Source organism: Biomphalaria glabrata, chromosome 8, assembly GCF_947242115.1.
Source record: "Biomphalaria glabrata chromosome 8, xgBioGlab47.1, whole genome shotgun sequence".
Classification (NCBI taxonomy): domain Eukaryota; kingdom Metazoa; phylum Mollusca; class Gastropoda; family Planorbidae; genus Biomphalaria; species Biomphalaria glabrata.
In genome coordinates, this window is record NC_074718.1 from 3,985,491 (window position 1) to 4,013,250 (window position 27,760).

Below are 27,760 nucleotides of genomic sequence, written 5' to 3' on the forward strand. Positions count from 1 at the left end.
TGGACCCTCTGTTAGTGGGTATTTCCTCACTCGACTCAAATGTTTCTTTGTATTGAGTAAAGAATTAGATATGTAGAAGTTCATGTTTTATGTACAAATTATTAGCCAGATCTCTTGAATTCATTTGTAGCTGCACACAGCAGCTCCCCTCATTCAAAATGTTTGTGTAATATCAGTAGGCCTTTACAACATCAACACTATAGATCTATATCTCTAACTAAATTCTGTATTCTAGTCTAGACCCAAGTCTTTTTAATATTTTTATTTCTGGAACATTAATTACAATACCCTGAGTAGCTTTAGACATGGGTTTAACCAAGGAATTTTTTATAGTAGAAGTTTGGCTGGGTAAAAAATGTTCCCTTCTTAATTATTAGTTTTAAGAGCTAAGTAGTGAATGGCTGCCTGGTCGTGCGGTTTGCACACTGGACTGTCGTTTGAATTTATCGATGGTCCAGGGTTCAAACCCTGCCCGCTCCCATCCCCCGTCGTCCTGCGGGAGGTTTGGACTAGGAAGTAAACTATCTTCAACTGTGAAGGAACATCCGAAATATGTAAAACATTTTACAAACAAGCATTAATTTATTTATTTCAAAACAAATCGTATATACATATAAGCAGATTTTTATGCAAATTGTCATTATGAAGATCTATAATCATTCCAAGAAGATTCGAGTAGAGATGATTCTTTGACAGGCTGTTTAAAATTTATGGATGAATACTAAGGCCTGTAATTAAAAAAACAACAACACCAGTTAATCGAAAGGATAAATGAAAAAAAAAACAACAACACACCAGTTAATCGAAAGGATAAATGAAAAATAACCCATAAAAAGAGAGACCCAAAAAAAAAAAATCCAAGATAGATCACTTCTATGTCATTACTTTAAGTCAGTGTCTCTCAAACTTGTTCTCTAACGGAACACTTAGCCCATTCTGAGTATTTAACAAAACACTTAATTTATTTTTTTAGAGAGGTTAATTCACTCGATGGACTACTAGTTAATTATTCCAGTAGTTTGTGGAACACCTGTTCAGGCCTCATGGAACACAAAAGGTTCCTCGGAACACAGTTTGGGAAACACTGATTGTAAGTCATGACCTCAAAGCCAAATGCTGCTACGTATTAAAGTATGTCATAATATTTAAAAAAAAACGTGGTAGCTGAGGTGAGGGGTAAACCGCTTTAATTCTGAATGGAGGGGTTTGAAGACTGGGATTTTTTATTTCGAGTCCACCCAACTCCTAATGGGTAGCTGACATTAGTTAGGGAAAAATTAAGGCGATTGTACTGACCACATGACACCCTCATTAACTTTTAATCATCTGTCCCATATAGCAGAAAGGTGAAATTTACTACTTTTCTTTTTTTTTATATAGAAAACGAACAACAGGGAATTAATTTTTACGCATTTCTTGTTTCTATGAACAAAGCAGAAAATGCTAATGACATAGACATAAATAAACATAGACTGGAAAAAGGAAATGACTTCATGTATTTTGAAAACATGTATATCTATTGTTGTCGGATTTCCGAATTCTGAAAAGTTGCATGATCTTCAGTCTTAGAGATTAAACAAAACTACACTGCTCATAAATGCTGTATAATAAAGTACACAAAATTGCAAGTCACAAATTTTCGTTTCATAAAACTCTTTTATCGGCCAGTCTATATTTATTTATGTCTATGGTTAATGAACTATTAAAAAAAAACATTATTAAACGGTAACTGTTCAAAATTGAGATCTTCTTTTGAAACAGGAAGTACAATGCAAAGTATTTTAAATCGATAGCAATATGTTCAATTCGTTTTGATTAATGCAGAATGTCTTCGACCTAATGGCAGAATGGGAAAAAATAAATATTTCTTCCTTCACGATACATCCCAGGCTGCCACTGTGCTGAGGTATAAATAAATGGCTGTACTGAGGTATAAATAAATGGCGGGGGTGAAAATTCGAACCACGGACCATCGAGACCACATATCACTTATAGTTCTATGACTAAATAGCCAAAAGATAAATACAGAATAATAATAATAATATTGCAAGCATTAATAGAACAACGGGAGAGAAGTCTTACTTGACTTGACATTCACATTTCCCCGATCGACATACTGCATCTGTCGGGACTGCACAGAATTTCACCTGGAAGCAGTCGTCTGCTGTGCGGCACGTCTGAGTTGCGTTCCTTGACACTGGAACTGTTGAGCAGAAGGCCAACAACAAATATTAGTGCATACATTTTGGTGGTTAAAAACTTCCCATGTTACAATTAAATGTAATTCTAAACATCAGCTCAGCTTCCAAGTTTTGTTGTTGGCTTATATAGGTATGTTATCTGTTTCAATTTTAAGCGCCTTCTCTCCCCTCAAGTTGTTTAGTATTGGCGCGTATCTCCAGTCCTTAAAAACAATGTGCTATTATAAATCCGATCGCACTTCCGGCTCCAAATAGGTGCAATCTCTACAACCGGCTCCAAATAGGTGCAATCTCTACAACCGGCTCCAAATAGGTGCAATCTCTACTTAGTTTACAGAACACATGCAATGCATGTTGAAAAAAGTAAACTATTTGTTTCCAACGATCGACTTTCAAGCGTCATGTCAATGTGCTTACCTTGACTTTGACACTGACAAATTCCAGACGATAAATCACAGAGGGCATTGACACCATTAGGGCAGGCATTCATCTGAAAACAGTCTGCGTTCATTCTACAGGCTCTAGGATTTTGTCTGTCGGATTCTTGAACCAGCCTGTCCAGTCCGCCTGTAAATTTAAGTGATATATGCATAGAGCAAAAATCACAACAATAATACATTTAATAACACATGTAATAACACATGTAATGGCCTTCTTTAGTCGCCAAATAATAATTGAATATCTTTTAAAAATGAGATTCATATCTGGGGATTAGTCAGCTCTACGAAATTGAGTGAATATCAATACTGTATGAATGATTGATTGGGATTGGAATGTGATTGGGGAGAAAATGTGTAGGATCTCATTGAAATCTCATTCATATGCGTTTTAAAATTGCATAAATTATAGGCGGATTTGTGGGAGGGTATGGAATGTGAATAGTTGAAGAGGGGGGTATTGTAATTTTGTACCGTTAAAATTTGTATATTCTGGTATCGTAGAAATAAAACGTTATAAAGCAATAAAGTTGTCTTAGAAAAAATAAACAATTCACTCTTGGAGCGTCTTGGGCAGCATAATTAAACACTTGAGATGCCAAACAAAAAAAAATAACGCAAACTAAAGAATATGGAAGTTATCGATTGTCATAAGCTTTTTTTTTTTTTGTTAAAAAAAGGTGTTGTTTTTTTTTGGCGAATATATAACAAGGCATACCTCGGCATAGACACTGGCCAGTCGAAATGTTACACACAGCCCCAATAGGACTCGGACACGCTTTCATTTGAACACAGTCGGTTGTTCTTTTACAGGACGTTGAAGATGTGGACTGGACATTCCCTTGCTGGACATCACCTGTGGGAGGGGGAGGAGAATGATCAGAAAGTTGTATCTGGTTGCAGGCGGCTTCTGAACGAGACAGCTGGAGATTTGTGAAAAAGGCCGCGGGAGACACATTCGAGACCAAAAGGAAAATACATTTCCTAGGACAGACTACAAGTACTTGCTAACAAAGTTTTTGAAAGCTATCGTTATTTGATAAAAACCAAGCGAAAAAAAATGACTGGGGAATTAGTGGCCTAGCTAGGGTGTGGTAATGGGGGAGAATTTGAAAATCCCCCCCCCACCCCGGGCCCTCACTTGAGGTGTTCCCCCAAATGAGTGTTCAAAATTGTTTTTACATTAAATATTACACCATTATCTCATGTCATGACGTCGAATGTCGAAATGCAGGGGCCCCTTAAGAGGCCAAGCCCCTCCGGGCCCCCAAATCCCTAGCTACGCTACTGGCATATTACGCAAAATGCAGGGTCCAAAGAGGTCAAGGCCCTTCTCCCGGGCCCCCAAATGATGTTTAAGTCCTAGCTACTCCACTGTGAGGAATCTCGATGATACAAACTGGGTTGGGAAAAGTTCCACAAGCGTGGAAAAGGACACACAGTTTTGATCAAGAATTTAAGAATTTAGCACTAAATGAAATGTTAAACTATCTCCGACAGAAGCAAATAAACAAGAAGGGGAAGAAGCAAATGTAATGTTAATTGTCCACTTTTCTTTTCATTTTAGTCTTTTAATTTACCTTCCTCGTTTACACTTATTTTATTTCTATTTTATTTTTATTTATTTTTATTTATTTCTATTTTATTTCTATTTTATTTCTATTTATTTCTATTTTATTTCTATTTTATTTCTATTCTATTTCTATTAAGATGATTTGTAAATGTGTAAATGTGGTGGGAAGCGTGGTCGAGAAGCTAAGTGCGCTTGAACTTGGCTTGTCTTGGCTACCTAGAAGGGGGCTCGAGGTTCGACACCCGACTCGGTCAGAGTTGCGTTTACTGATCGCCTAAAGGCAGCACGGAAAACCAACTCCTAAATACCCCCTCTCCCCCCCCCCACCGGTCCACAAATGAGATTGGCCCAAAGCGCTCTGAGCATGCTATAAGCATGAAAGTAGCTCTATATAAAAGCTATTATAATAATGTGTATAATAACATCCATAACCCAAGATATCCTAAAAGTGGAGCTGGAGCTTGCGAAAACCAGCTACCAATGTTGCAAGGCAGGCACTTGATTGGAATCCGCAAGGAAAGAGGAAAGTGGGCAGACCCAAGCAAACCTGGAAGAGGTCAGTCGTCAGTGAAGCTGAGGGTACTGGAATGACATGGGAGCAGATGAAGAAAGCTGTTCAGAACCGAGTTCGTTGGAGAGGTGTTATGGCGGCCTTTGCTCCCATGGGAGTGCACAGGATTAAGGCCAGTAAGTCATAACATAACATAAAATAGTTCCCCTTTCAGACCTTGTTGCATATAGAGTAGATGGTGTTAAGGGCATCTATTTCTGTGGTCTAAGATTAACGAGGGTGTCGTGTGGCCAGCACAACGATCAACCGTCTTTACTTTTCCCCAACTAATGTCAAGTACCCAATACTCAGAGGCGCCCAAAAGATCCCGAAATTAAAAATCCCAGGATTCGAACCAGGGACCCTCGCCTCCCTATAATAATATAATCCTACACATTGCCAGTGGTGAGACACACCAATTAATTCTCTAGACTAAGTTTTAGCAGGGTTAGGGTTAAGTTTAAAGTTGACCTACTTTGACATAGACATTGCCCTGAAGTCACGTCACAGAAAACGTCATTGGGCAGTGGGCAGATATTCAATCGGATACAGTCGTCCTTCAGTTTACACGATGACTGCAGTTTTGGGTTTTTGGGACCGTAGCCACTGAAAATACCATTGTTGGGAACACCTCCGTCTCCATCAGAACTTCTACCACTGGGAACAGTTCTACTGGAACCTCTACCACTTGCAACAGTGCTACTGGAACCTCTACCACTTGCAACAGTACTACTGGAACCTCTACCACTTGCAACAGTACTACTGGAACCTCTACCACTTGCAACAGTACTACTGGAACCTCTACCACTTGGAACAGTACTACTGGAACCTCTACCACTTGGAACAGTGCTACTGGAACCACTTCTACTATGAACAGGGCTACTGGAACCTAGACCACTGGAAACAGAGCTACTGGAACCTAGACCACTGGAAACAGAGCTACTGGAACCTCTACCACTGGCACTCCTATCACTCTGCATAACTCCTCCGGAAACATCACCTTTGGCGTTGCCTCCCCTGGAAACACCTGCACCATAAACATCGCCAGGAAGACCATCTGAAAAAAAAATGTTTAAAGTTGAATAGATAATTCATATAATCCTACACCAACAATTTTACTTGCTTTGCGAGCTCATAAGTCAAGGGCCGTAACTACACTTCTGCGGGTGCATTAATTAGCATAATAACACTCATCTAAGTAAGAGATTACTTCTCTTTGATTGAACTATGTGAAAAATAAAATTTGACAAACCAAAATAAAAAGCGTATTTATTTTGAAACTAGCCTATCTGATTTCAATAGTATTCATTGTAGCCATTTGGATATATTTAAAAGCAACAACAACAAAAACATATTATTTAAGGTGTTTAAAATACTGAATATTAAAATGGTTAAAAAGATTTCAAATAATTTCATCTGCTTTCAAGAAGCTTAAGATAGTTACATGTGCAAAGATAGGGGTTAAAATACGTTACCCCTGCAATGACAGAGTCCCATTGACACGTCGCAGAAAGCATCCATAGGATTAGAGCAATCGTTGAGGTAAACACATTCTGAGTTAGTTGTACACATCAAAGGAGACAAGATTTTGGCTGGAATGATTGCACCTTTCAAACAAACACAAATTATTCACATGATCTGAAAGCGTTGAAATTATCAAAAGCTTCACCTATATCTTTAAGTGCTTCTACAAAGGAAATGCATACTCCACTCATCGTTATAACCTCACTTTCACATTGTTACATCTCAAAATTAAAAAAAAATAAGAAATCGTTCCATACCATTAAGTGTTTCATAATTTGAAACAAGCAAATTATAAAAATAAAAAAAGGGACTATACAAGGGAAAGCACCGCAAAATTACTGCCTTATAACTGAATAATGCAAGGTTTGTCTCCCCCTTTTTATACAAAAGAAAATTAATTCCCATCTATTTATTAACTAATTTTTTATAAAACTTGTTCATATATATATATATAGTCTTCGTCTATGAATAATTGAGCAGAATTTAAATTTATCTGAAAATGGGAAATGGAGAAAAACACCCAGACAGTCAGACAGAGTGACTTGATTTAAACTTTGTCTATCTGTCCTGTCTGGTATCCATTCTCGGATCAAGTTGAAACTTTGCGCAACCAGGCCTATTAATTTTTCCTATCAAAACATGAATAATAAAAAAATTGTTAATTAAATAAAATCTGCCTTTCAGACGCTGCAATCCATTGTAAAGATGATGTTAAAGGTCATTTGCTTCTGTGGTCCATGGAAGGTTCATGTGGCTAGCACAATGACCAACCGCATTTCCTTTCCTTTAAAAAAGGTGAAATAAATCTTAAAGTATTGAGAGGTGTGGCTGTAAATGTGGACTTATTCATAGATGGATAATCCCTAAGTCAATTAAGGTGATTATAACAGGAGGTCTTCACCTAATATACAAAACCAATTTTTGTTTTTAAAATGAAGCTGTGTTCGAATCCTAACACGGCCCATGCCCATTATCGGGATCTTCGGGCACCTCTGAGTACAGCCAGCTCTAGTGGGTACTTGGCATTAGTTGGGGAAAAGCAAAGGCGGTTGGTCGTTGTGCTGGCTATATGACACCCTCGTACACCGTAGGCCACAGAAACAGATGAACTTTACATCATCTGCCCTATAGACCACAAGGTCTGAAATGGGAACGTTAATTGTACTTATTGTGACTATCGTACCTCTACATTGACACTCTCCCAGGGACACATCACAGAAGACGTCATTAGGGTTTTGGCATGTGTTCATGTCTACGCAGTCGACAGTACTCTGGCACGGAATCTGTGAGTCAGTGTCTCCTATAAGCACATTAATACACCGTTACAGCTTACTGTATACTTAACATGGCTAATGTATGAACGGAGTAGCTCCTGATTGGCAAAATTACATATTACATTTTATTCTATTTAATTATTGTATTAAGAATATTAAGAATAGTGTAGGTCTATTTGTATGAAAGCAATAATAGTATCGATATTTAATTTTAAGATCAAAAGAATTTCACTTTATTAAATACAAAAATTTAATTAAATAAAATGAATACGCGCTTTTAGTTTTTGTGATCTTTTACATGACAGACAAACAGACGGACAGAGCACACAAAATTAATAGCGGTATGTCCTATTTTAGATGCTGCTAAAAATGAAAAAAAAAAACATAGCTCAAAACATCGAAAAAAAAAAATCCATATTAGGATAATAATTTTAAAATAACTCTTTTGCATGATTAAATTGAATATTAAAACATTCACAATACTAATAATTTATTATATTGCGAATGTTTATGTTCAAAAGTATTGGGACTGCAATGAATTAAGAAATAAAGAAGAGGTGAAATCTTAATTGTCTCCCTTGGTTGGAACTCTTCTAAACATGAATGTCTTAGAGTAAATAAGGAGAAAGGGAGTGTGCATTTTGATGAAGACAAGACTGCCAGTAAATTATGAAAATCTAAGACAAGGCCTACCTTCACACCAACATCGACCTGACAAAACCTGGCACACGGCTTCAGCCGGGTTCGGACATATATTCCACTGTACACAATCTTCATTTCTGAAACATTTGGCTTCTGACAGGAAGTCACCTAATTTAAAAAGGAAGAATTGTCAAAGCAATAATTTAATTTCTGAAAATGATTTCATATTAAACGAAAGTCTTAATTATTTTTTTTTTCATTATATTGAAATAAAAGAAACTTATAAGCAAGCAAATACAAAAAAAAAAAACGTTACAAAAAATCAAAGCTTATATTAAGTGTAGTGATATCAATTAGTTTGGATCAGTCATGTAACTAAATTTGTAATAGATCTAGACTAACAATTATAAATCTGTTCGATTAGAAATATTTTTTTACCAATAGTTTTTGTTTAGCGTAAGTTCATGCTTTTAGCTTTCTCAATACGCTATGATCCTATCACATGTCAGGACCAGTTGACAAAGGGAGGGGGGGGGGTAGAAAGAAGAAGGGGGTATCTGGGTAGTCGCTTTTTAAATCTATTTATAAATATAAAAAAGTGAGCGTCTTGATGTTTTGTTTCGTGTAAACAGTAGAAAATAAAATATGCTACGTTTGTAATTTGTTGTGTAATAATGCCATGTAATGTGATAATGTCATGTAATGTAATAATGCCATGCAATGTTATACTGCCATGTAATGTAATAATGCCATGTAATGTAATAATGCAATGTAATGTAATAATGCCATGTAATGTAATAATGCCATGTAATGTAATAATGCCATGTAATGTAATAGTGTCTAAAGCCTCCTCAGTCTCTTCAAGCCAATACAGTAACCACTGTGCTGCTTATGAAAATAGGTTTTATTGCTATTTATTATTTAATTTTTTTTTCTACAAACAATAATGGGGACTAATTCAGCTTTAACCACTACAATAGTCAAGGAAATTTTTTCCCCTTGTTCGAGATATACAACGAAATCATCAATTACCAATAGTTAATTAACTTATTGGTTAATTTTTGTATTCTTGTGTTGGCATGTAAAAGAAATAATTGTGCGAAGTGTCAGCTTGCTCCGTGATTGGGGTGTTGGAGAAATAGCGTGTGCAAGCGTTGTAACAGACAGACAGACAGACAAAAAACATAAAGATTTACTGCTGCAGTGGTGAACGACTGTATAGAAAATACAATAAACGTGCATATATGTAACCCTGCAGGAGCAAGTAAAACAAAGGACGTTTGGGCCACGAGGCCTTCAACAGCTATAAAATAAACTGTTCATATTTGTTATTCTCTGTCGAGGCAAAAAAACAAACAATTTCTGCCTCGGTAGAGAACAACATCAGGACAGGTAAGTCAACTTAAGACTATTTTGTGTTCATTGTCTTCTATTTTTGTTTGTTTTGTAGTTGATGAAGGCCTTGTGGTTTCGATGGGTCGGACACTTATCTCGCGTGGGAGACGACCTCATGCCAAAAGCCATCTTTTTTTGGTGTTCCTAAAGGGGGGGACGGCGTAACAGAGGTGCCCCCGTATGAGCTATAAAGATCAACCCAGTCGCCATTTTACCCTCACTAGCATACGGCACAAGTAGGTGGCTGTAGATGGCCTCTAAAGAGACAGTTGTAGAGCTCTCACGAAGACCGCAGGACACACATTTGCGATCTAAAGGAAAACCTTTGTAGAGAACAGGCGCAGAAGACTAAAAGAACACTTCAGTACAGCCTCGGCGGAGAATAGCCTTGTCGGCATCAGTCTGTACAAAAATATGTAGGTCGTAACTGGGCTTGTGTAGTCATGTGAAAATTAACCTTAATCTTCCGACTCGAAGACATTGAACATGGCATTATTTGTGTTGTAAAATGTTTTACATGTTTCGGATGTTCCTTCAGAGTTGAAGATAGTTTACTTCCTAGTCCAAACCTCCCGCAGGATGACGGGGGATGGGAGCGGGCAGGGTTTGAACCCTCGACCGTCGATAAATCCGAACGACAGTCCAGCGCGCAAACCGCACGACCATTACATGGCATTATTACATTACATATTACAAACGTAGTGTATTTTTATTTTTTGCTTTTTTACACGAAAAAAATATAATTAACCAGTTATTTCATTGATTATTGGTAATTAACTATTTTTTTATGAAAATCTAAGACAAGGCCTACCTTAACTATTAACTATAAGGGAAAGATTTTGTAGAATGTTTGTTTGTAGAATGTTTTACATGTTTCGGATGTTCCTTCAGAGTTGAAGATAATTACTTCCTAGTTCAAACCTCCCGCAGGACGACGGGGGATGGAAGCGGGCAGGGTTTGAACCCGGGACCATCGATAAATCTGAACGACAGTCCAGCGCGCAAACCGCTCGACCAGGCAGCCATTTGTGGTTGACTGAAGTGGTGGTATACGCTGAATTAGTCCCCTTTATACATCGTTGTGTGAGTCTTAGTGAACACAATATCAAAAAATAGGACGAGATTATAGAAACAATAGATAACTATAATATTTTTCATTTTTATAGGCTCTTCACTAGCAGAGTGGTTAGCGTGTTGGCTTGAGAAGCCTTGAGCCAAGAGTTCGAAATTAGGTCGCTCTCTCTTTTTAATTTTTATAAATGTTTTTTTTATTGTTAGTCTAGATCTATTACAAATTTAATGACATGACTGATCCAAACTAATTGAACAAATACGCTTAATGTAAGCTTTGTTTTTTTTTTGTGTTTTTTTTAAGTATTTTAAATTTATTTTTCTTGTTATTTATGAGGATCCTTGGCCTAAAGGCACTAACGATACGTGGCACGTCCTACCAAGTAGGATGACTGGAAATCAGTCAACAACAACGTCACAATAGCCCATTATGCAGGATATAGATTGGTATCAGTTCCTTATTTGTGGACATTTCAATAAGCTACTCATGTATTAGCAGGGGCGGACTGGCTATATGGGCATTCGGGCAAATGCCCGGTGGGCCAGTACCTAAATTGACCGGTAGGCCACCGAAAGGGTTGCATGGATGCCACTATGACACGTATTAAATTGTTAAAGGTTTTGTAATAGTCTCTTTTAAAAGTGACCCTTTGAACGTCGTTTAAAGAAATCTTTCACAGGTTCTACAGTGTAATACTAATTTAATCTAACACCTTTTACGAAATGATGTATTATCTTACAGCCGTAGACAGTGCTACTAGTAGGCTCCATCCCTTTAGGGCCGACACGTTTAGCGATTAAAAAGCAACATATGGTCCATATTTCTTATAAAGATATTAAGCATGTGTACAGTTATCGATACATTATCATACTTAACAATGATTTTGAGGACAGATAGACATAGAATTGGATGCCCATCATATTATATACAGTTCTTTGGCCGGATTGTATAGAAGTGCCCGGGCCGATTTTGACATCAAGTCCGCCCCTGTGTATTAGTACAGACTCATCTGTGTTTGGGATATGACTTTGTCCACGAGCAAAAGACTTCCACACCAGGGGCGGAATGGGTGTCGAAATCGGCCCGGGCATTTCTATACAATCCGGCGCATAACTTGTAGGCTTTATCATATGATGGGCATCCGATTCTAGGCCTATCTTCAAAGTCATTATGTTACGTTTGATAATGTATCGATAAACATGCATACAGTGAACTCTAAATCTTTATAGAAATATACGCCATATGTTGTTTCTTATCGCTAAATGTGTAGGCCCTAAAAGGATTAAACCTAATAGCACTATCTACGGATATAAAGAGTTGAAGCTAGGTGCTGAAACAAATGATACATACATATATTAAACATAAATGAATAACAGCACCAGGGACCAAGTTTTTAAGAGAGAAAGTAGTGAATTAAAATGCTACGAAAATAAGGGCATGCGCCGACCGAGGCTCGAACCTGTGACTCTTTCGTGGCCCTAAAAGCCCATTAGGGTACCGCCCCACCGGGCATTTGCCTGAATGCTCTTATAGCCAGTCCGCCCCTGTTCCACACCCAGTCGGGGATATCCAAGTGAAAAGTTTTCAAATCTTTCGCTCACCTCTGGTGCATGAAGAGCCGTTAGGACTTGACCCTAGGAAATAAAATCCTCTCTTTATAAGGCAACTTCGGCGCTGTTCAGGGACCCCCAAATCAACTAAAATGTTTAAAGGAACCCTGAATGATACCGCAAGTCTCTGGGGTCCGTAGGGACCACTTTGGAAAACTACTGAATAACTAAAGATAATATTTATTCTTTACTCGAAATGAAACGTTTGAACTTCGTGACAACTCTTGGGTAAGCTCTTGGGTAAGCTCTTGGGGCTACTCTTGGGTCAGCTCTTGTGACATCTCTTGGGATACTTCTTGGGTGATAGTTATTTAAACTATTTTAAACACGTTTTCTGTTTTATTTATTTCGGAATTTGATATTCTCTACTCAATATTAGCATAAATTACCCGTGCATGAAGTATTGCAGTGACACCGGAAATCATGGTGACAGCAGACGTCAATTTTCCCAGCTGTCCCGCACTTTTCAATACATTCGTAGTCGTAGGCGCATGGGATATCTGAGGGTTGAAATTAAAATAAATAAAAATAAATAAATAAAATATCAAAAGTGTTGTGGATTAAAATATTCTAAAATATTTTTAAATGTAAAGCACGACAAAATAGCTAGCGACAAAATAGCGCCGACAAAGTAGTGCTGACAAAATAGCGCCAATGTTCTATTATAGCCTACTTTTATCCGTATTTTTTTTTCTATTAAGTTTTAGTAAATACTTCAAATATTGTAAAATATAAATAATATACTTTTATATAGTTGTTATTGTCATTTAAAAATGTTCTAACCATTTTTTTAAACTGACCTTCACAGTAGCACTCGCCAGAGGCCTCATCACAAACAGCGTCATTAGGATTAGCACAGACATTAGCTTGTTTACAATGTTCATTGGTCTTGCACTGGGCATTTGAGACTGAGTCCCTTTCGAAAAACCAATCTGTAAGAATATTAGAAGTACGTACACACATTCAGTGCCGTCTTCAGTCACATGAATATGTCGCAGAGCAGGGCCGGCCTTAGGCATAGGCAAACTAGGCAGCCGACTAGGGCGTCCGATTGGTGGGGGCCTCGTACAGGAAAAATTTAGAGAAAAAATTGCGAAACGTGGGACAGATCTCAAACATAGTACAGCTCTATGACCCAGTGTTTACTAGTCTCTAGTACAGCTCTATGACCCAATGTTTACTAGTCTCTAGTACAGCTCTATGACCCACTGTTTACTAGTCTCTGGTACAGCTCTATGACCCATTGTTTACTAGTCTCTAGTACAGCTCTATGACCCACTGTTTACTAGTCTCTGGTACAGCTCTATGACCCATTGTTTACTAGTCTCTAGTACAGCTCTATGACCCATTGTTTACTAGTCTCTGGTACAGCTCTATGACCCACTGTTTACTAGTCTCTGGTACAGCTCTATGACCCATTGTTTACTAGTCTCTAGTACAGAAATTGCGATACATGAATTTCAGTTAGTTGTCGATTTAGATATAGACACAGGCAGTTTGTTTGTTTTTATAAATAAATTGCTTGATTTTATTTTTTTCGCTGTTTCTTTTTAATTTGTTAAAATTTCATTTAGGGCCACCAAATTCACTTCGCTTTAAAACAGCGGTTCTCAAACTTTTTTGCTCGGAGACCCCTTTTTACAATCCCTCACTATGCTGCGACCCCCCCCCCCAAACTGTAAATCTAATTTGCATTGCCAAGGCTTTATATTTAATCATGAGACAATGTGTCATTATATTCTTGAAATATATATTTCTCCTTCTCATTCAATGACACATAAATGAACTAATACCTTTGTAGCATGCAGTTACTTACCATTCTATTTCTTATTAACCCTATCCACATCGCATACACATGTGACGATTTTCGGTATTTAGACATGATAATGAACTGGCTGTTATGCCAATAATGTATTATTGCAAATTGATGAAGAAGGTGCAACAGCAGACAAATTGGGACATGACTGCAAACGCTTGATCCAGGTTTGTGTATAGAGACATTTTTTCGTTTCATTAATGAGTTCAATAAACTATTTCTGTCTCCTAAACATCTTCGACGTTGACTTTCATTGGAGTTCTGGCAGGTACAAAAAGGATGTTAGGTAGGTTTGGAAAGTTTGATGAATTTTTGTCCGCAAGCATAAGCAAATGTTCTTTCACAAAATTATCATTTTATCTATTTGTCAAATTCAATGTCATTTTCCTCACAGAGAGTGAATATGATTGAAAACACGTAAATATTATTTCTCTCCCATTTTATTTGCCAATTTGATGTTTTATTTGGAAGGATTTTGGATTTTTTTTCAGACGCGAGTTAAATTGCAAATGATCCTTGTGACGTTTTTCATTGCTTTTTGTTATTTTAGTTAGCATTGTCTTCGATATTTTTCTATTCAAGATGAATCACAAACTGATTTCCGATAACTTTTTGGCGACTCATTCTTTACCAAAGGTTGAAATCCAGACCAACATACTACCATACTTGGAGCAGCGTCTGTGCAGACATCACTTTTAATTTTCAAAGTTATTTTACATTTTTCTTACAAAAATGAACATACCATCTATAACACATTTATACTCCGTCGTAGCAGATTGCAAAAGAAAAACTCATCTTTAAATCGCCAGCATTTATATGCGAAACCATTCCTCTAAACTACTGGGTAACCATGACGACAAAGTTTGGATCGTAACAATAAAAATAACGTAACAATTATTTATTAATGAAAATGTTTAAAATGAATTGACAACTTTTCTGATGTCTCTTGCTGCAAGTCCGCTGTGACATCCATCCAACATTTCTGATGTCTCTTGCCGCAAGTCCGCTGTGACATCCATCCACTTTTCTGATGTCTCTTGCTGCAAGTCCGCTGTGACATCCATCCAACTTTTCTGATGTCTCTTGCTGCAAGTCCGCTGTGACATCCATCCACTTTTCTGATGTCTCTTGCCGCAAGTCCGCTGTGACATCCATCCAACTTTTCTGATGTCTCTTGCCGCAAGTCCGCTGTGACATCCATCCAACTTTTCTGATGTCTCTTGCTGCAAGTCCGCTGTGACATCCATCCAACTTTTCTGATGTCTCTTGCCGCAAGTCCGCTGTGACATCCATCCAACTTTTCTGATGTCTCTTGCCGCAAGTCCGCTGTGACATCCATCCAACTTTTCTGATGTCTCTTGCTGCAAGTCCGCTGTGACATCCATCCAACTTTTCTGATGTCTCTTGCTGCAAGTCCGCTGTGACATCCATCCAACTTTTCTGATGTCTCTTGCTGCAAGTCCGCTGTGACATCCATCCAACTTTTCTGATGTCTCTTGCTGCAAGTCCGCTGTGACATCCATCCACTTTTCTGATGTCTCTTGCCGCAAGTCCGCTGTGACATCCATCCAACTTTTCTGATGTCTCTTGCTGCAAGTCCGCTGTGACATCCATCCAACTTTTCTGATGTCTCTTGCCGCAAGTCCGCTGTGACATCCATCCAACTTTTCTGATGTCTCTTGCCGCAAGTCCGCTGTGACATCCATCCAACTTTTCCACATGTCTTCGAAGTTTTAGATTCAGGGTCTTTCACAAAATTATCATTTTATCTGTTTGTCAAATTCAATGTCATTTTCCTCACAGAGAGCGAATAAGATTGAAAACACGTAAATATTATTTCCCTCCCATTTTATTTGCCAATTTGATGTTTTTTTTTGTTTTCACCGGAACTCCCATTTCATTAATGTAAACATATTAAATGGTACAACACCACTTGAGTTGATACCAAAACGTGATGTGTAATGATGCCTAGGGTTGCACTCACAAGATGTCATTTACAAGGCTAGCTCAAGACAGCAGACGATATTGCAAAGAATTCAAAATAGGAGATGGTTCATGCGGGATAAAAATAAAAAAAAACTTTTTTTTCTTACAAAAACATAAAAAAAATATGAATATGAAAATAGCAAGGAATGAAATCCATGAAATAAAGAATGAGAATCCTAAAATAGCTACAGATACATTTTTCAACATTTTTTGTGTGATTGTCTACATTTTGGTCACTATGTCGCGGGCCGGAACTGGCCAGCGGGCCGTATTTTGGCATCCCTGATATATTCGACTTAAATAGCTTCGCTACAATTGACTAACTGGAGTTTTTCAATTCCTGCTTAAACTAAAGGGGCAGGCAGAGGAGATGTCTTACAACAGTGTACAAGAGCTGCGGGGAGATGGTGTCACATGAACTGCATGGGAGCTATGAGGCACTTCGTTCAACAACAGTCTCTTACCAGAGCACTACGAGAGGCCCACAACAGAGTCTCTTACCAGAGCACTACGAGAGGCCCACAACAGAGTCTCTTACCAGAGCACTAAGAGAGGCCCACAACAGAGTCTCTTACCAGAGCACTACGAGAGGCCCACAACAGAGTCTCTTACCAGAGCACTACGAGAGGCCCACAGTCTCTTACCAGAGCACTACGAGAGGCCCACAACAGAGTCTCTTACCAGAGCACTATGAGAGACCCAGAGTCTCTTACCAGAGCACTACGAGAGGCCCACAACAGAGTCTCTTACCAGAGCACTACGAGAGGCCCACAACAACAGTCTCTTACCAGAGCACTATGAGAGACCCAGAGTCTCTTACCAGAGCACTACGAGAGGCCCACAACAGAGTCTCTTACCAGAGCACTACGAGAGGCCCACAACAGAGTCTCTTACCAGAGCACTACGAGAGGCCCACAACAACAGTCTCTTACCAGAGCACTTCGAGAGGCCCACAACAGAGTCTCTTACCATAGCACTTCGAGAGGCCCACAACAGAGTCTCTTACCAGAGCACCACGAGAGGCCCACAGTCTCTTACCAGAGCACTATGAGAGACCCACAACAGAGTCTCTTACCAGAGCACCACGAGAGGCCCACAACAGAGTCTCTTACCAGAGCACAACGAGAGGCCCACAACAGAGTCTCTTACCAGAGCACTATGAGAGGCCCACAACATAGTCTCTTACCAGAGCACTACGAGAGGCCCACAACAGAGTCTCTTACCAGAGCACTACGAGAGGCCCACAACAACAGTCTCTTACCAGAGCACTACGAGAGGCCCACAACAGAGTCTCTTACCAGAAAGGCCCATGATTTCCTCCCCTGCTACCATTAGAAGTTCATCCGAGGTTCATGTTGTCCAATACGTTATGCATTTCTATACAAAGTTTACGTATTAAAATTGAAATTTATGGATGCGCTGTTCAACCTTTATCAAAACGTACACATTTTGGTTCACATACTACAGATTTAGGACGCATGTATATTGCACGAAAAACTTGATGAATATTGCATAAGTGGCGAACCTTGAACTTCACTTATACTAATTAATTATTGACGATTAATAATGACTGTTGACATTACATACAACAGTCCAGAGCTTTAAAACACGACCAGGCGTAACGATATGTTATGCTTTGATGCGTATTTACTTGAATGGAAAAATATTTCTGCTGCGACAATTTATATATTTTAAAATTAAGCTGTCTGCAACATCTATCTTAGAAAAATAATAAAAATAGTAAATTCAATTGAAAACAAACTTTGTATGTGTCGAGTTGTACATGTTAGAATAGGCCAAAAAAATCCATATTTTGGATGGTCTTAAGCGATCCCTGACAAATTGTCAATCGACCCCCAAGGGGGTCGAGCCGCAGGTTGAGAACCCCTGGCTTAGGGGTTCCAATTATTCAAGGCCGGCCATGCGCAGAGCCAAACATGTTAGCAGTACTTTTTTTTATGTGCCATTTTTGTGTAGGCTCCGGTGAACAAAATGTGGAAGTTGATTCAGTTTAAAAGTAAATAATAAAAGAAACCTCACAAACCTCGGCAGTGGCAGTCTCCTGTTTTGTAGTCACAGATGGCATGGGTATATGGGTCACATGTAATCCACCGGATACACTCCCCATCATTGGTACACGGTGGGTGGGTTACGGCACCTGAAAAGGACATGACGTCTGAATTAGTGGGTAAAACTAAGTGCACAAGTGTTCAATACTTGCCTGTCTAGAAACTAGTAGATCTAGAATTTAGAGAAACAAACCTGAGCTCACATTATTGAATATAAATACTTCTAAGTACCTAATTACATGATATTATGTTCACTATTATAAGTTTTTTTTTTTAGAATTTAAATATATCAATAACTAAATTCGAATAATAACACGAGCCTATTTAAAGATGGTATATACAGTTCCGGTAGTTTTCTCTGAACGCCCTCGCAAATTTACTCCGGTCGACCCATTATTTTTTATTATTGCAAAAAAGAAATTCAGAAGTTAAGCCCGACCGAATGGCCGATATTTTCAACAACTGTGTGTAATATTGCTATGTAATGGGACCAATATAATTCTGCTAATAAAGCAATGTTTTAGTAAGCCGAATTTCCTTTATTCTACGCTATGTTAGTATACATACACAGTTTATGTATTGAAATGAAGTTTTTATACAAATAATTTTTTTAAAAACATAGAAGAAGTCAGCACACCACAAATTTTAAATGCATATTTATTTAAAATATAAACATCTTGAATAAAGAATACAATTCAGTTTATGGTGAAACAATGAACTTCAAACATATAAATTTAATTATAATTTAATTCTGCTAATAAAGCAATGTTTTAGTAAGCCGAATTTCCTTTATTCTACGCTATGTTAGTATACATACACAGTTTATGTATTGAAATGAAGTTTTTATACAAATAATTTTTTTAAAAACATAGAAGAAGTCAGCACACCACAAATTTTAAATGCATATTTATTTAAAATATAAACATCTTGAATAAAGAATACAATTCAGTTTATGGTGAAACAATGAACTTCAAACATATAAAAAAACATATTTACACATAATCACATAACAGAAATATCCAATATTTGTTTTACACTGTCAGGCGATCATTCCAGTGCAGACATCACTATAGGCATTACAAGAGAGAATAGAAAACAGACAGAACAGGTTACACATAAAAGTGACAGTTACACATAAAAGTGACAGTTACACATAAAAGTGACAGTTACACATAAAAGTGACAGTTACACGTAAAAGTGACAGTTACACATAAAAGTGGCAGTTACACATAAAAGTGACAGTTACACGTAAAAGTGGCAGTTACACATAAAAGTGACAGTTACACATAAAAGTGACAGTTACACACAAAAGTGACAGTTACACATAAAAGTGGCAGTTACACATAAAAGTGACAGTTACATATAAAAGTGACAGTTACACGTAAAAGTGGCAGTTACACATAAAAGTGACAGTTACACATAAAAGTGACAGTTACACATAAAAGTGACAGTTACACATAAAAGTGGCAGTTACACATAAAAGTGTCAGTTACACATAAAAGTGTCAGTTACACATAAAAGTGACAGTTACACATAAAAGTGGCAGTTACACATGAAAGTGACAGTTACACATAAAAGTGACAGTTACACATAAAAGTGACAGTTACACATAAAAGTGGCAGTTACACATGAAAGTGACAGTTACACATAAAAGTGACAGTTACACATAAAAGTGACAGTTACACATAAAAGTGGCAGTTTAAAGTAAAGGTTGCTAGTGGAAGTTACAGTTGTGCGTGCGTGTGACAGTGAGATTTAAAAAAAAAATTGCAGTCAAGACTATTATTCCATATGTGATAAGAATAAGATTGATTGATATATTCATACAAAATTAACATCAACAGAGGAAAAAAAACATATTTAAAATGTTAGATGTTAAAATAATGTACATATTATTGACACCAATAAAGTCTTATTGTAAACAAATTATTTAATGATTTCAAAGATTATTATAATCATATTAACATGTCAAAATAATCCCCTACTCCAGAACTAGCCTCTCAAACAGCAAGTAAAATTGTCGACGTTTTAAAAACTAGATTTCAATACTTACAAACTGACGCAACGAAACAAACTAAAATAAACCTCTTCATGTTTGACTTAAGCTCTCTAGATTGACCTAAACAATTTGTTGTTCTGCCTTAGCCCCCAAACTTAACTTTTACGTACGGAAGAAACTAGTTATCTCTTTATATAAATACTTGTAAGCTAAGATTATAGTTTTATATGACGCATCTCTTCATATGTTGACGATACAAATTTGTGTTGTTGATTATAACGAACTGTATTTGCACAAACAGACTTGAAGAAACAAAAAAACATGATAACCAAGCATTCAACCCTTCACTGAGTTTCACGGTCAACAGGATCTCAGAACATCACGTTCATCTCAGAGGCGTCGCCAGTTGACTGGATCATTGGTTCCAAGACAAGCTCTAGCGTCCATTCATCATGATCTCAATAAACTTCTTAAAGAGGCGGCGCTTCATTAATACCGCTGAGCATAGACAAGCCCATCCTTAAAATGTTAATGAATTATATGTATGCAAGTAAACACGTCTACTCCACTGAGGATACGCCTCAGATGAATGCTATTTTTTTGTAAATGAAATAGTGAATCGGAGACGAAAGATTGGAAATTTCGATGAGACTTAGTCGACACCGTAGACAAGGAATTCTCCTACGCCATCGAGTGAGAAGTGGGCGCACAAATAAGAGACATTCGTCAGAGAGTATTCGTGATTTGAAGATAAAAATAGACTCAAAACGAGGTTTTCATGCCACGAGGTTATGTCGTCATTGGAAGGTTTTCTATAAAGAATGTGTTTTGACTATTAAAAAAAAAAGCACTAAAACGTGATAAGAAACATATTTCGTATATATATGTAAATTTTGTTTTTTTACGTACAAAATATGTTTTTTATCACCTTTTATCTCCACCAGCTGATATATCAAAAGGGAGTAATACAGTTTTGGATCAGCGGCGTAGCTTTTTCTGCCAGGGTATAGCTGCAAGATTACCTGAGGGTCGAAGCTTTTGATTTTTCTTTAGAGTTGACACCCGAAGCCTTTTCCATGCTTGGGTACTGATGCAAGGCAGTAGAGGTTTGAATTCAGAGTTTTGTTTCTCCTAGGCCAGGGGTTCTCAACCTGTGGATCGCGACCCCTTTGGGGGTCGATTGACGGTTTCCCAGGGGTCGCCTAAGACCATCGAAAAATGGATTGTTTTTGTCCATTCTTCTATAGCTGTGTGTGTGTGTGTGCTGGAGGGGGGGGGGTCGCGGCAGAGTGGGGGGTTGTAAAAAGGGGTCGTCGAGCCTAAAAGGTTGAGAACCGCTGTCCTAGGCCAAGGCTAAGAAGCCCCCTCCTATTGAAGCTCGTAATCTCCCCTTCTCCTGTCATTTATAACAGTTCCGCCTGATCCTTTATCTGAGCCATACGTGAATCATTTAGGAGGATTTAGCACTGGTTGTCAAAGGTTGTTTGAGAATTCTTCTCATTCTTCTTATTCGTTCTCATTTTACATGTCGAAGGGTTCAGATCCTATATCTGAGATGAACCGCGCAGTGGTTTCCAGATCAGGCAGTTCTCCGTATAGTTTTTCTTCTATAAAAGAATTTTGGGGCAGAGTCTTGTTGGGGCCTCGTGAGACGCATGCCGTTGGATGCATTTCATGGGAAGTTGAGTGCTTATATCCATGACCACTTTAGGCAATAAAAACCTTAAAGAACCAAGTTAATCTGTTTGTTTTTTTTATTCAGTACTGAAGAGATTACATTTGCCAACAACACATAAGACACTAACATAAGTTTACGGTTTACACAACAGTTGACGTTAACATTGTTCATGAACTGTCCAAACTTGACCATCACGTGGTTGTCCATTGTCCTCTGTTGTAGACGAATGAAGATATTTGGGATTCTTTCGGAAGGATCTGTCCTTATTTTCTATGGAAGCCCAAAGGTTCCAAGCAGTATAAATGTTTTTGTTGGTGCGATTGAATTCCTGAAACTGTTGTTATGTATCACAAAGGGAGCTAATCAACACAAAAAAAAACTGTTCGTGTACATCACTCAGTCATAAGTCCCACGCCATTGTATACAGGCTCAAAGTTTCAAAGGACCATTATTACTATGACCGTTTTCCCAAATCACTAGCAGAGAAACCTCCACAAGTTGACAGACCGGTACGAAGATGTTGTCTTCAACCCAAGATTGAGGCCACACAGCATTGCAGTGAGCTCATGAGGCACTTAGAGGACTAGATATAATCTAAGATTAATTATGCATTCCAGTATGTCTGGTCTGGCGATAATTGTTTCCCCCGCCGAAGTACCGGGACAACTAATCTCCACCAGCTGACACCGAGAGGTCCTGGAGTTCTGTTAGAATCACCACCGACTGAAAAGATACAATCTGTGAGTAATTTTTATTTATCTATTCATTTTTCATTTTTGTTAAATAGTCCCCAGTACAAATAAAGCACTACTAGCCTTGATTAATAATCTCACACCAAAAACTATAAAAATAAGGCTTGAGTCCGAAGATTAGTGAGGAATGCAGTATTTCCCGTGGCTGCGCTGCCCCAGCTGTGACCTACATATTTTGCCACATCTAGGGCAAGCATAACCATTGTCCGCAGGTGGTCGATTGAGATTTTCTTTTCGCCATCTGCGTCTGTCCTCGGCAGCAGATTTTCTTTTGGTCTCAAATGTGTATCCCGCGGCCTTCGTGAGTGACCTCCAGCTGTCTCGTTCTGAGGCCTCATGCAACCAGGTGCTCTCCTCTACGTCAGCCAAGGAAAGTTGACGCCTAAGCTGGTCTTTGAAGTCCTTTGGGGCGCCTCTGTTAAGTCGCCACCTTTTATCTCACACCAAGGGAAATAATAAAAAAACAAAACAATTCTTTGCCATGTAACGCCTTCATTTGGTCAAACCCTTAACTTACAAAATTATAATAATAATAATGAAAAGATTCTTTTAAAGCAAAGATATACTAAATAAATATTGAAACCATCAGAGACAGAACACTGATATAAGGATTAGCAAATCAACAACTAAAGGGTAACTAACCAAGACTAAAATTAAATACACACCAATACATGAATGACCGCACCCACATAAACAAACATAGATATATATACACACAATTATCTTGTACATAACTCAAGGGGCTACAAAACAAGGTGTCAAAGACTTCTGAGTGCGCAGTCCAACACATTAATTAACCACCCAAGAATACATAGAAATATACCTAATGCAAGCCAAGCATTTATTTTATGTCAATAATTCCATTAAGTCAAGTACATCTGCAATGACAAAACCACTACTGTAATACTAAAAATATACATACATGTATCCCACACACTACCTTTCCACTAACATAACAACACACAAATATCTACATACATATGCATTATACCCACAAGCACACTTATATATTCACCAATATACCAACCCACAATTTTCCCTTTCATTTATTACATTCCCCTAAGTTCTCAAGTTGAAGGTCCACATTACCAATTCACGATCTCAAGGCTATCTTGAGAATTGATAAACATTCTAGAGTGCGATAAAAAGATGTGAATATACCGCCATAAATAAAGAAAATTCTACAACATGTATTTGGTAAACAGGGTTTTGCATTTTTTACGTTGACTTCTATTATCTAACACTATTTTGAAAGATTATAGATATGTGATCTTAAGTTACTTGATAGAATGAAAGCAGAGCATGTAGTTCTTAGCGTACTTAGTTTTTTTAATTCTCCTTTTTTTTTATTCAGCAGCTCAAAAAGGTTTAACATCGTCAAAAACAAAGAAAACAAATTTCATAGTCTCTCACGAACAGTAATGTTCTACCCCAGAAATTGTTCCTAGTTCATTTGGTTGTCCTATTTTCCTATTGCTCTCTGTTGTAGACACAAGTACGAACACATGTATTATACATGTCCTCACGTGACAAACGAAGAAACAGGGATTCTTTCGAAGCCAGCCGTCTCCAGGTTTCATGGAAGCCTGAAAGCCAAAGAAAACCCGGGGAATACGATCCTAAATGTTTTTGTTGATGCGTTTACTAGTGAACAAATCATCGTGAATCTTCATTGTTCTAATGTTGTTATGTCCAACACTATATACTTAAAACTGGGCTAGTCAAGGCAAACCAATGTTCCTGGACATCACTCAGTCACCACGTTGCGGATGAGGCCTGTGTTCTGGATATGTGCGCGTCTGAGTGATAACATTCCAAAGAGCAATACATTAGACACGAATACACAAGTATTCACCACAAGAGAACATACAAAAAAAAAATCATTAAAGTACTTCCGATATAATTCCTTAAATAGCCAAACGGTAACACGCAGACCATGAATGTTATTGTTATAGATTATGAATGTTATTGTTATAGATGTTTTTGCTGTAGATGTTATTGATATAGATCATGAATATTATTGTTCATAAAAAAACATTTTCTGTATTAGTGCAGACAGAATGTTTCATATAGACTAAATGTTTCAGATAGACTGAATGTTTCTGATAGACTGAATATTTCAGATAGACTGAATGTTTCAGATAGACTGAATGTTTCAGATAGACTGAATGTTTCAGATAGACTAAATGTTTCAGATAGACTGAATGTTTCAGATAGACTAAATGTTTCAGATAGACTGAATGTTTCAGACTGAATGTTTCAGATTGACTGAATGTTTCAGATAGACTAAATGTTTCAGATAGACTGAATGTTTCAGATATACTAAATGTTTCAGATAGACTGAATGTTTCAGATAGACTGCATGTTTCAGATAGACTGAATGTTTCAGATAGACTGAATGTTTCAGATAGACTGAATGTTTCAGACTGAATGTTTCAGACTGAATGTTTCAGATATACTAAATGTTTCAGATAGACTGAATGTTTCAGATATACAAAATGTTTAAGATAGACTGAATGTTTCAGATAGACTGAATGTTTCAGATATACTGAATGTTTCAGATAGACTGAATGTTTCAGATAGACTGAATGTTTCAGATATACTAAATGTTTCAGATAGACTGAATGTTTCAGATAGACTGAATGTTTCAGATATACTGAATGTTTCTGATAGACTGAATATTTCAGATAGACTGAATGTTTCAGATAGACTGAATGTTTCAGATATACTGAATGTTTCAGATAGACAGAATGTTTCAGATAGCCTGCATGTTTCAGATAGACTGAATGTTTCTTATAAACTGACTATTTCAGATAAACATCTGTTGAATTGTTTTGGAATACATTAGTAATATTGTCAGTCACGATCTCAGCTTTTTCCAGACCAAGTCCCTAAAACCATGGGATAAATACCAATCAATATTTGTTCTTTCTTTTTGCAAAGCGTATACGACCTCTGTCTGTCTTTTTGTCTGTCTGGTACAACTTTCTACGTTGTTTCTGCAACTTCCCATTTTCGGATTAAGTTGAAACCTTTACACAATAGTTCACTGTTCCTAACAAAACATGAATCAATCAAAAAAATTAACCAATTAATTAATTAAATAGCGGTAATTAATTAATTTTCAATGATATCAAAAAGGGAAATATATCTTACAATATATATATATATGTGTGTGTGTGTATTTTGATGTAAATGTGGAGTTCTCCTCCTTGAAAAGTTGTTTTTGTTGTTGTTTTTTACTTACAAAAGGTCAAATTCTATTAACATGGCTGTGCATTAGAAAACTGAAAGCTATTTATTAACATATTGTCGCTACCTGATTACACTCCTATAGGTCTAGATCTTTCTCATCCTCCTATTGTAAATCATGCCGTCTAAACAGGAAACGGGAATGTTTGTTTCTAATCTGTAGGATCTTGTAATATTCGACCTCAGTCTTTAACTCTTTGTGTGCGGATGTAAACCACTTGTAAGCAATGTGTTCTTTTTATCTTGTCTGCTCGATGGACTGAACAATGTTCTTTTGTTGTTTCTCCAGACGAGACTTCAGGGTGATGCAGTGATAATCAGTGACCTTTCTCTTCAATACCCGATACGAAATAAAGAAAAAAATGGGGGGGGGGGGTTAATGCGTTGCTATTATTGCATTTTGATAGATCGTACTTTAAGTAGAGAGATGACTAACTCGACAAGACTGCTTTTAACTCTTTCTCTCCGTAATTATTTACCACATTCTGGTGGAATCAACGCTGGTAGCGTCATTTAGGAGAGAAAGAGTTAATGACTCTCCTCTCCATTGTTGAAACTCGAGTCATTGTATCATGTGAAGTAAAGTTCCCCCTTTCAGACCTTGTGGTCTATAGAGCAGATGATGTAAAGGTCATCTGTTTCTGTGGCCTACGGTTAACGAGGGTGTCATGTGGCCAGCACAACGACCAACCGCCTTTACTTTTCCCCCAACTAATGTCAGATACCCATTAGAGCTGGGAGGACTCAGAGGCGCCCGAAGTGCCCGAAATTATAAATCCCAGTCTTCACCAGGATTCGAACCCCGGTTCGTAAGCAAAGCGCTTTACCGCTCAGCCACCGCGCCTAAAAAAATGTCTACAACGCATGGTGTTCCCAAGCGGTCACCCATCTAAGTACTAACCACGCTGGACTTTGCTTGACCCCTGTGACCGGACGAGAACCACTATTTTCAACTTGGTAAGGCCGTGATCAAGAAAGCTATGGACAGTGAAAGTACATGGGTCTCAGCTCAGGAAGCAAAACGTACAATCCGAAAAACGGCCAGCTCCTCTACCACCGAAGCAAAAGCCACCTTAGCCTGCGCCATCTGTGGACGGGAGTGTCTCTCCAAAATAGGGCTACCACAGCCACACGAGGAAATGTGCTCTGAGATGAACCATAGTCGTTCTACGACTGAAGGAGGCCAATGATGGCCGTAGACAATAGTGTCATGTCAACATTCTTAAAACTATTTTTACTTTCGAACACGTCAAAGGATTTACTAGGGAATGACTTACATTTATCTTATGTTATCCTATCTTATCTTATAAAATACAGACGTTACTTCAAAAAAAAAATGATTACGTCCTACTCGTGTTCCTGGATCAATCCAGTCATGCATGCTAATTAATGACTTAAATTCTGCTAAGTCATTTATTTTCCTGTATGACTCAAGCAACCCATTCCATACTCTAATAACTCTAAATGTACTACTAGGATCCCCACCTCGGCATGCTAATGCAGTGTATTTTTTTTTACAAAGCTTATATCAATTCACTCTGTCTGTCTGGTAAAAAGTCTGTACACGTTATTTCTCCCACACCCATTCTCGAATCAAGCTGAAACTTCGCACAATTATTCATTGACATAGACAAGACACGAATCAATAAAAAAAAAGTAACTAAGTAGACAATTAATCACTGGTAATTCCTTATTTTGTTTAATAGCAGCAAGGGAAACTAATACTCCAGTATTCACATATATGGCTAAATTTGTTGGGTTTAGACCCATTAAGTACTGTTCCTCCTTCACGCATTCTCCGATCAAGTTGATTCTGTAAACAATTATTTATTGTACCACACAAGACATGAATAAATAAACAAAAATACTCAATTAGTCAATTAATTATTGGTAAATAATTATTGTGTTTGATATCGAATATGGGAAATGA

The 27,760-nt window shown here is 37.7% G+C and overlaps 1 protein-coding gene across 2 annotated transcripts; it reads right to left on the reverse strand.

Annotated features, from left to right (window-relative positions):
- Positions 1-576: 576 nt before the first annotated feature.
- LOC106054726 (cell death abnormality protein 1-like) lies at positions 577-20,328 on the reverse strand. Of its 2 annotated transcripts, XM_056037227.1 has the most exons (13): positions 20,203-20,328; positions 18,125-18,238; positions 13,079-13,210; positions 12,668-12,778; positions 8,253-8,369; positions 7,469-7,585; positions 6,237-6,368; positions 5,681-5,818; positions 5,237-5,650; positions 3,357-3,494; positions 2,619-2,768; positions 2,083-2,203; positions 577-728 (listed from the first exon to the last, which is right to left on the reverse strand). In XM_056037227.1, exons 1-13 carry the CDS (start codon positions 20,240-20,242, stop codon positions 722-724), a joined length of 1,731 nt encoding a protein of 576 aa, XP_055893202.1. In that variant the 5' UTR covers positions 20,243-20,328; the 3' UTR covers positions 577-721. The 2 variants fall into 2 exon arrangements, with proteins under 2 accessions (XP_055893202.1, XP_055893201.1); XM_056037226.1 differs by having other exon boundaries at positions 5,237-5,818.
- Positions 20,329-27,760: the final 7,432 nt, after the last annotated feature.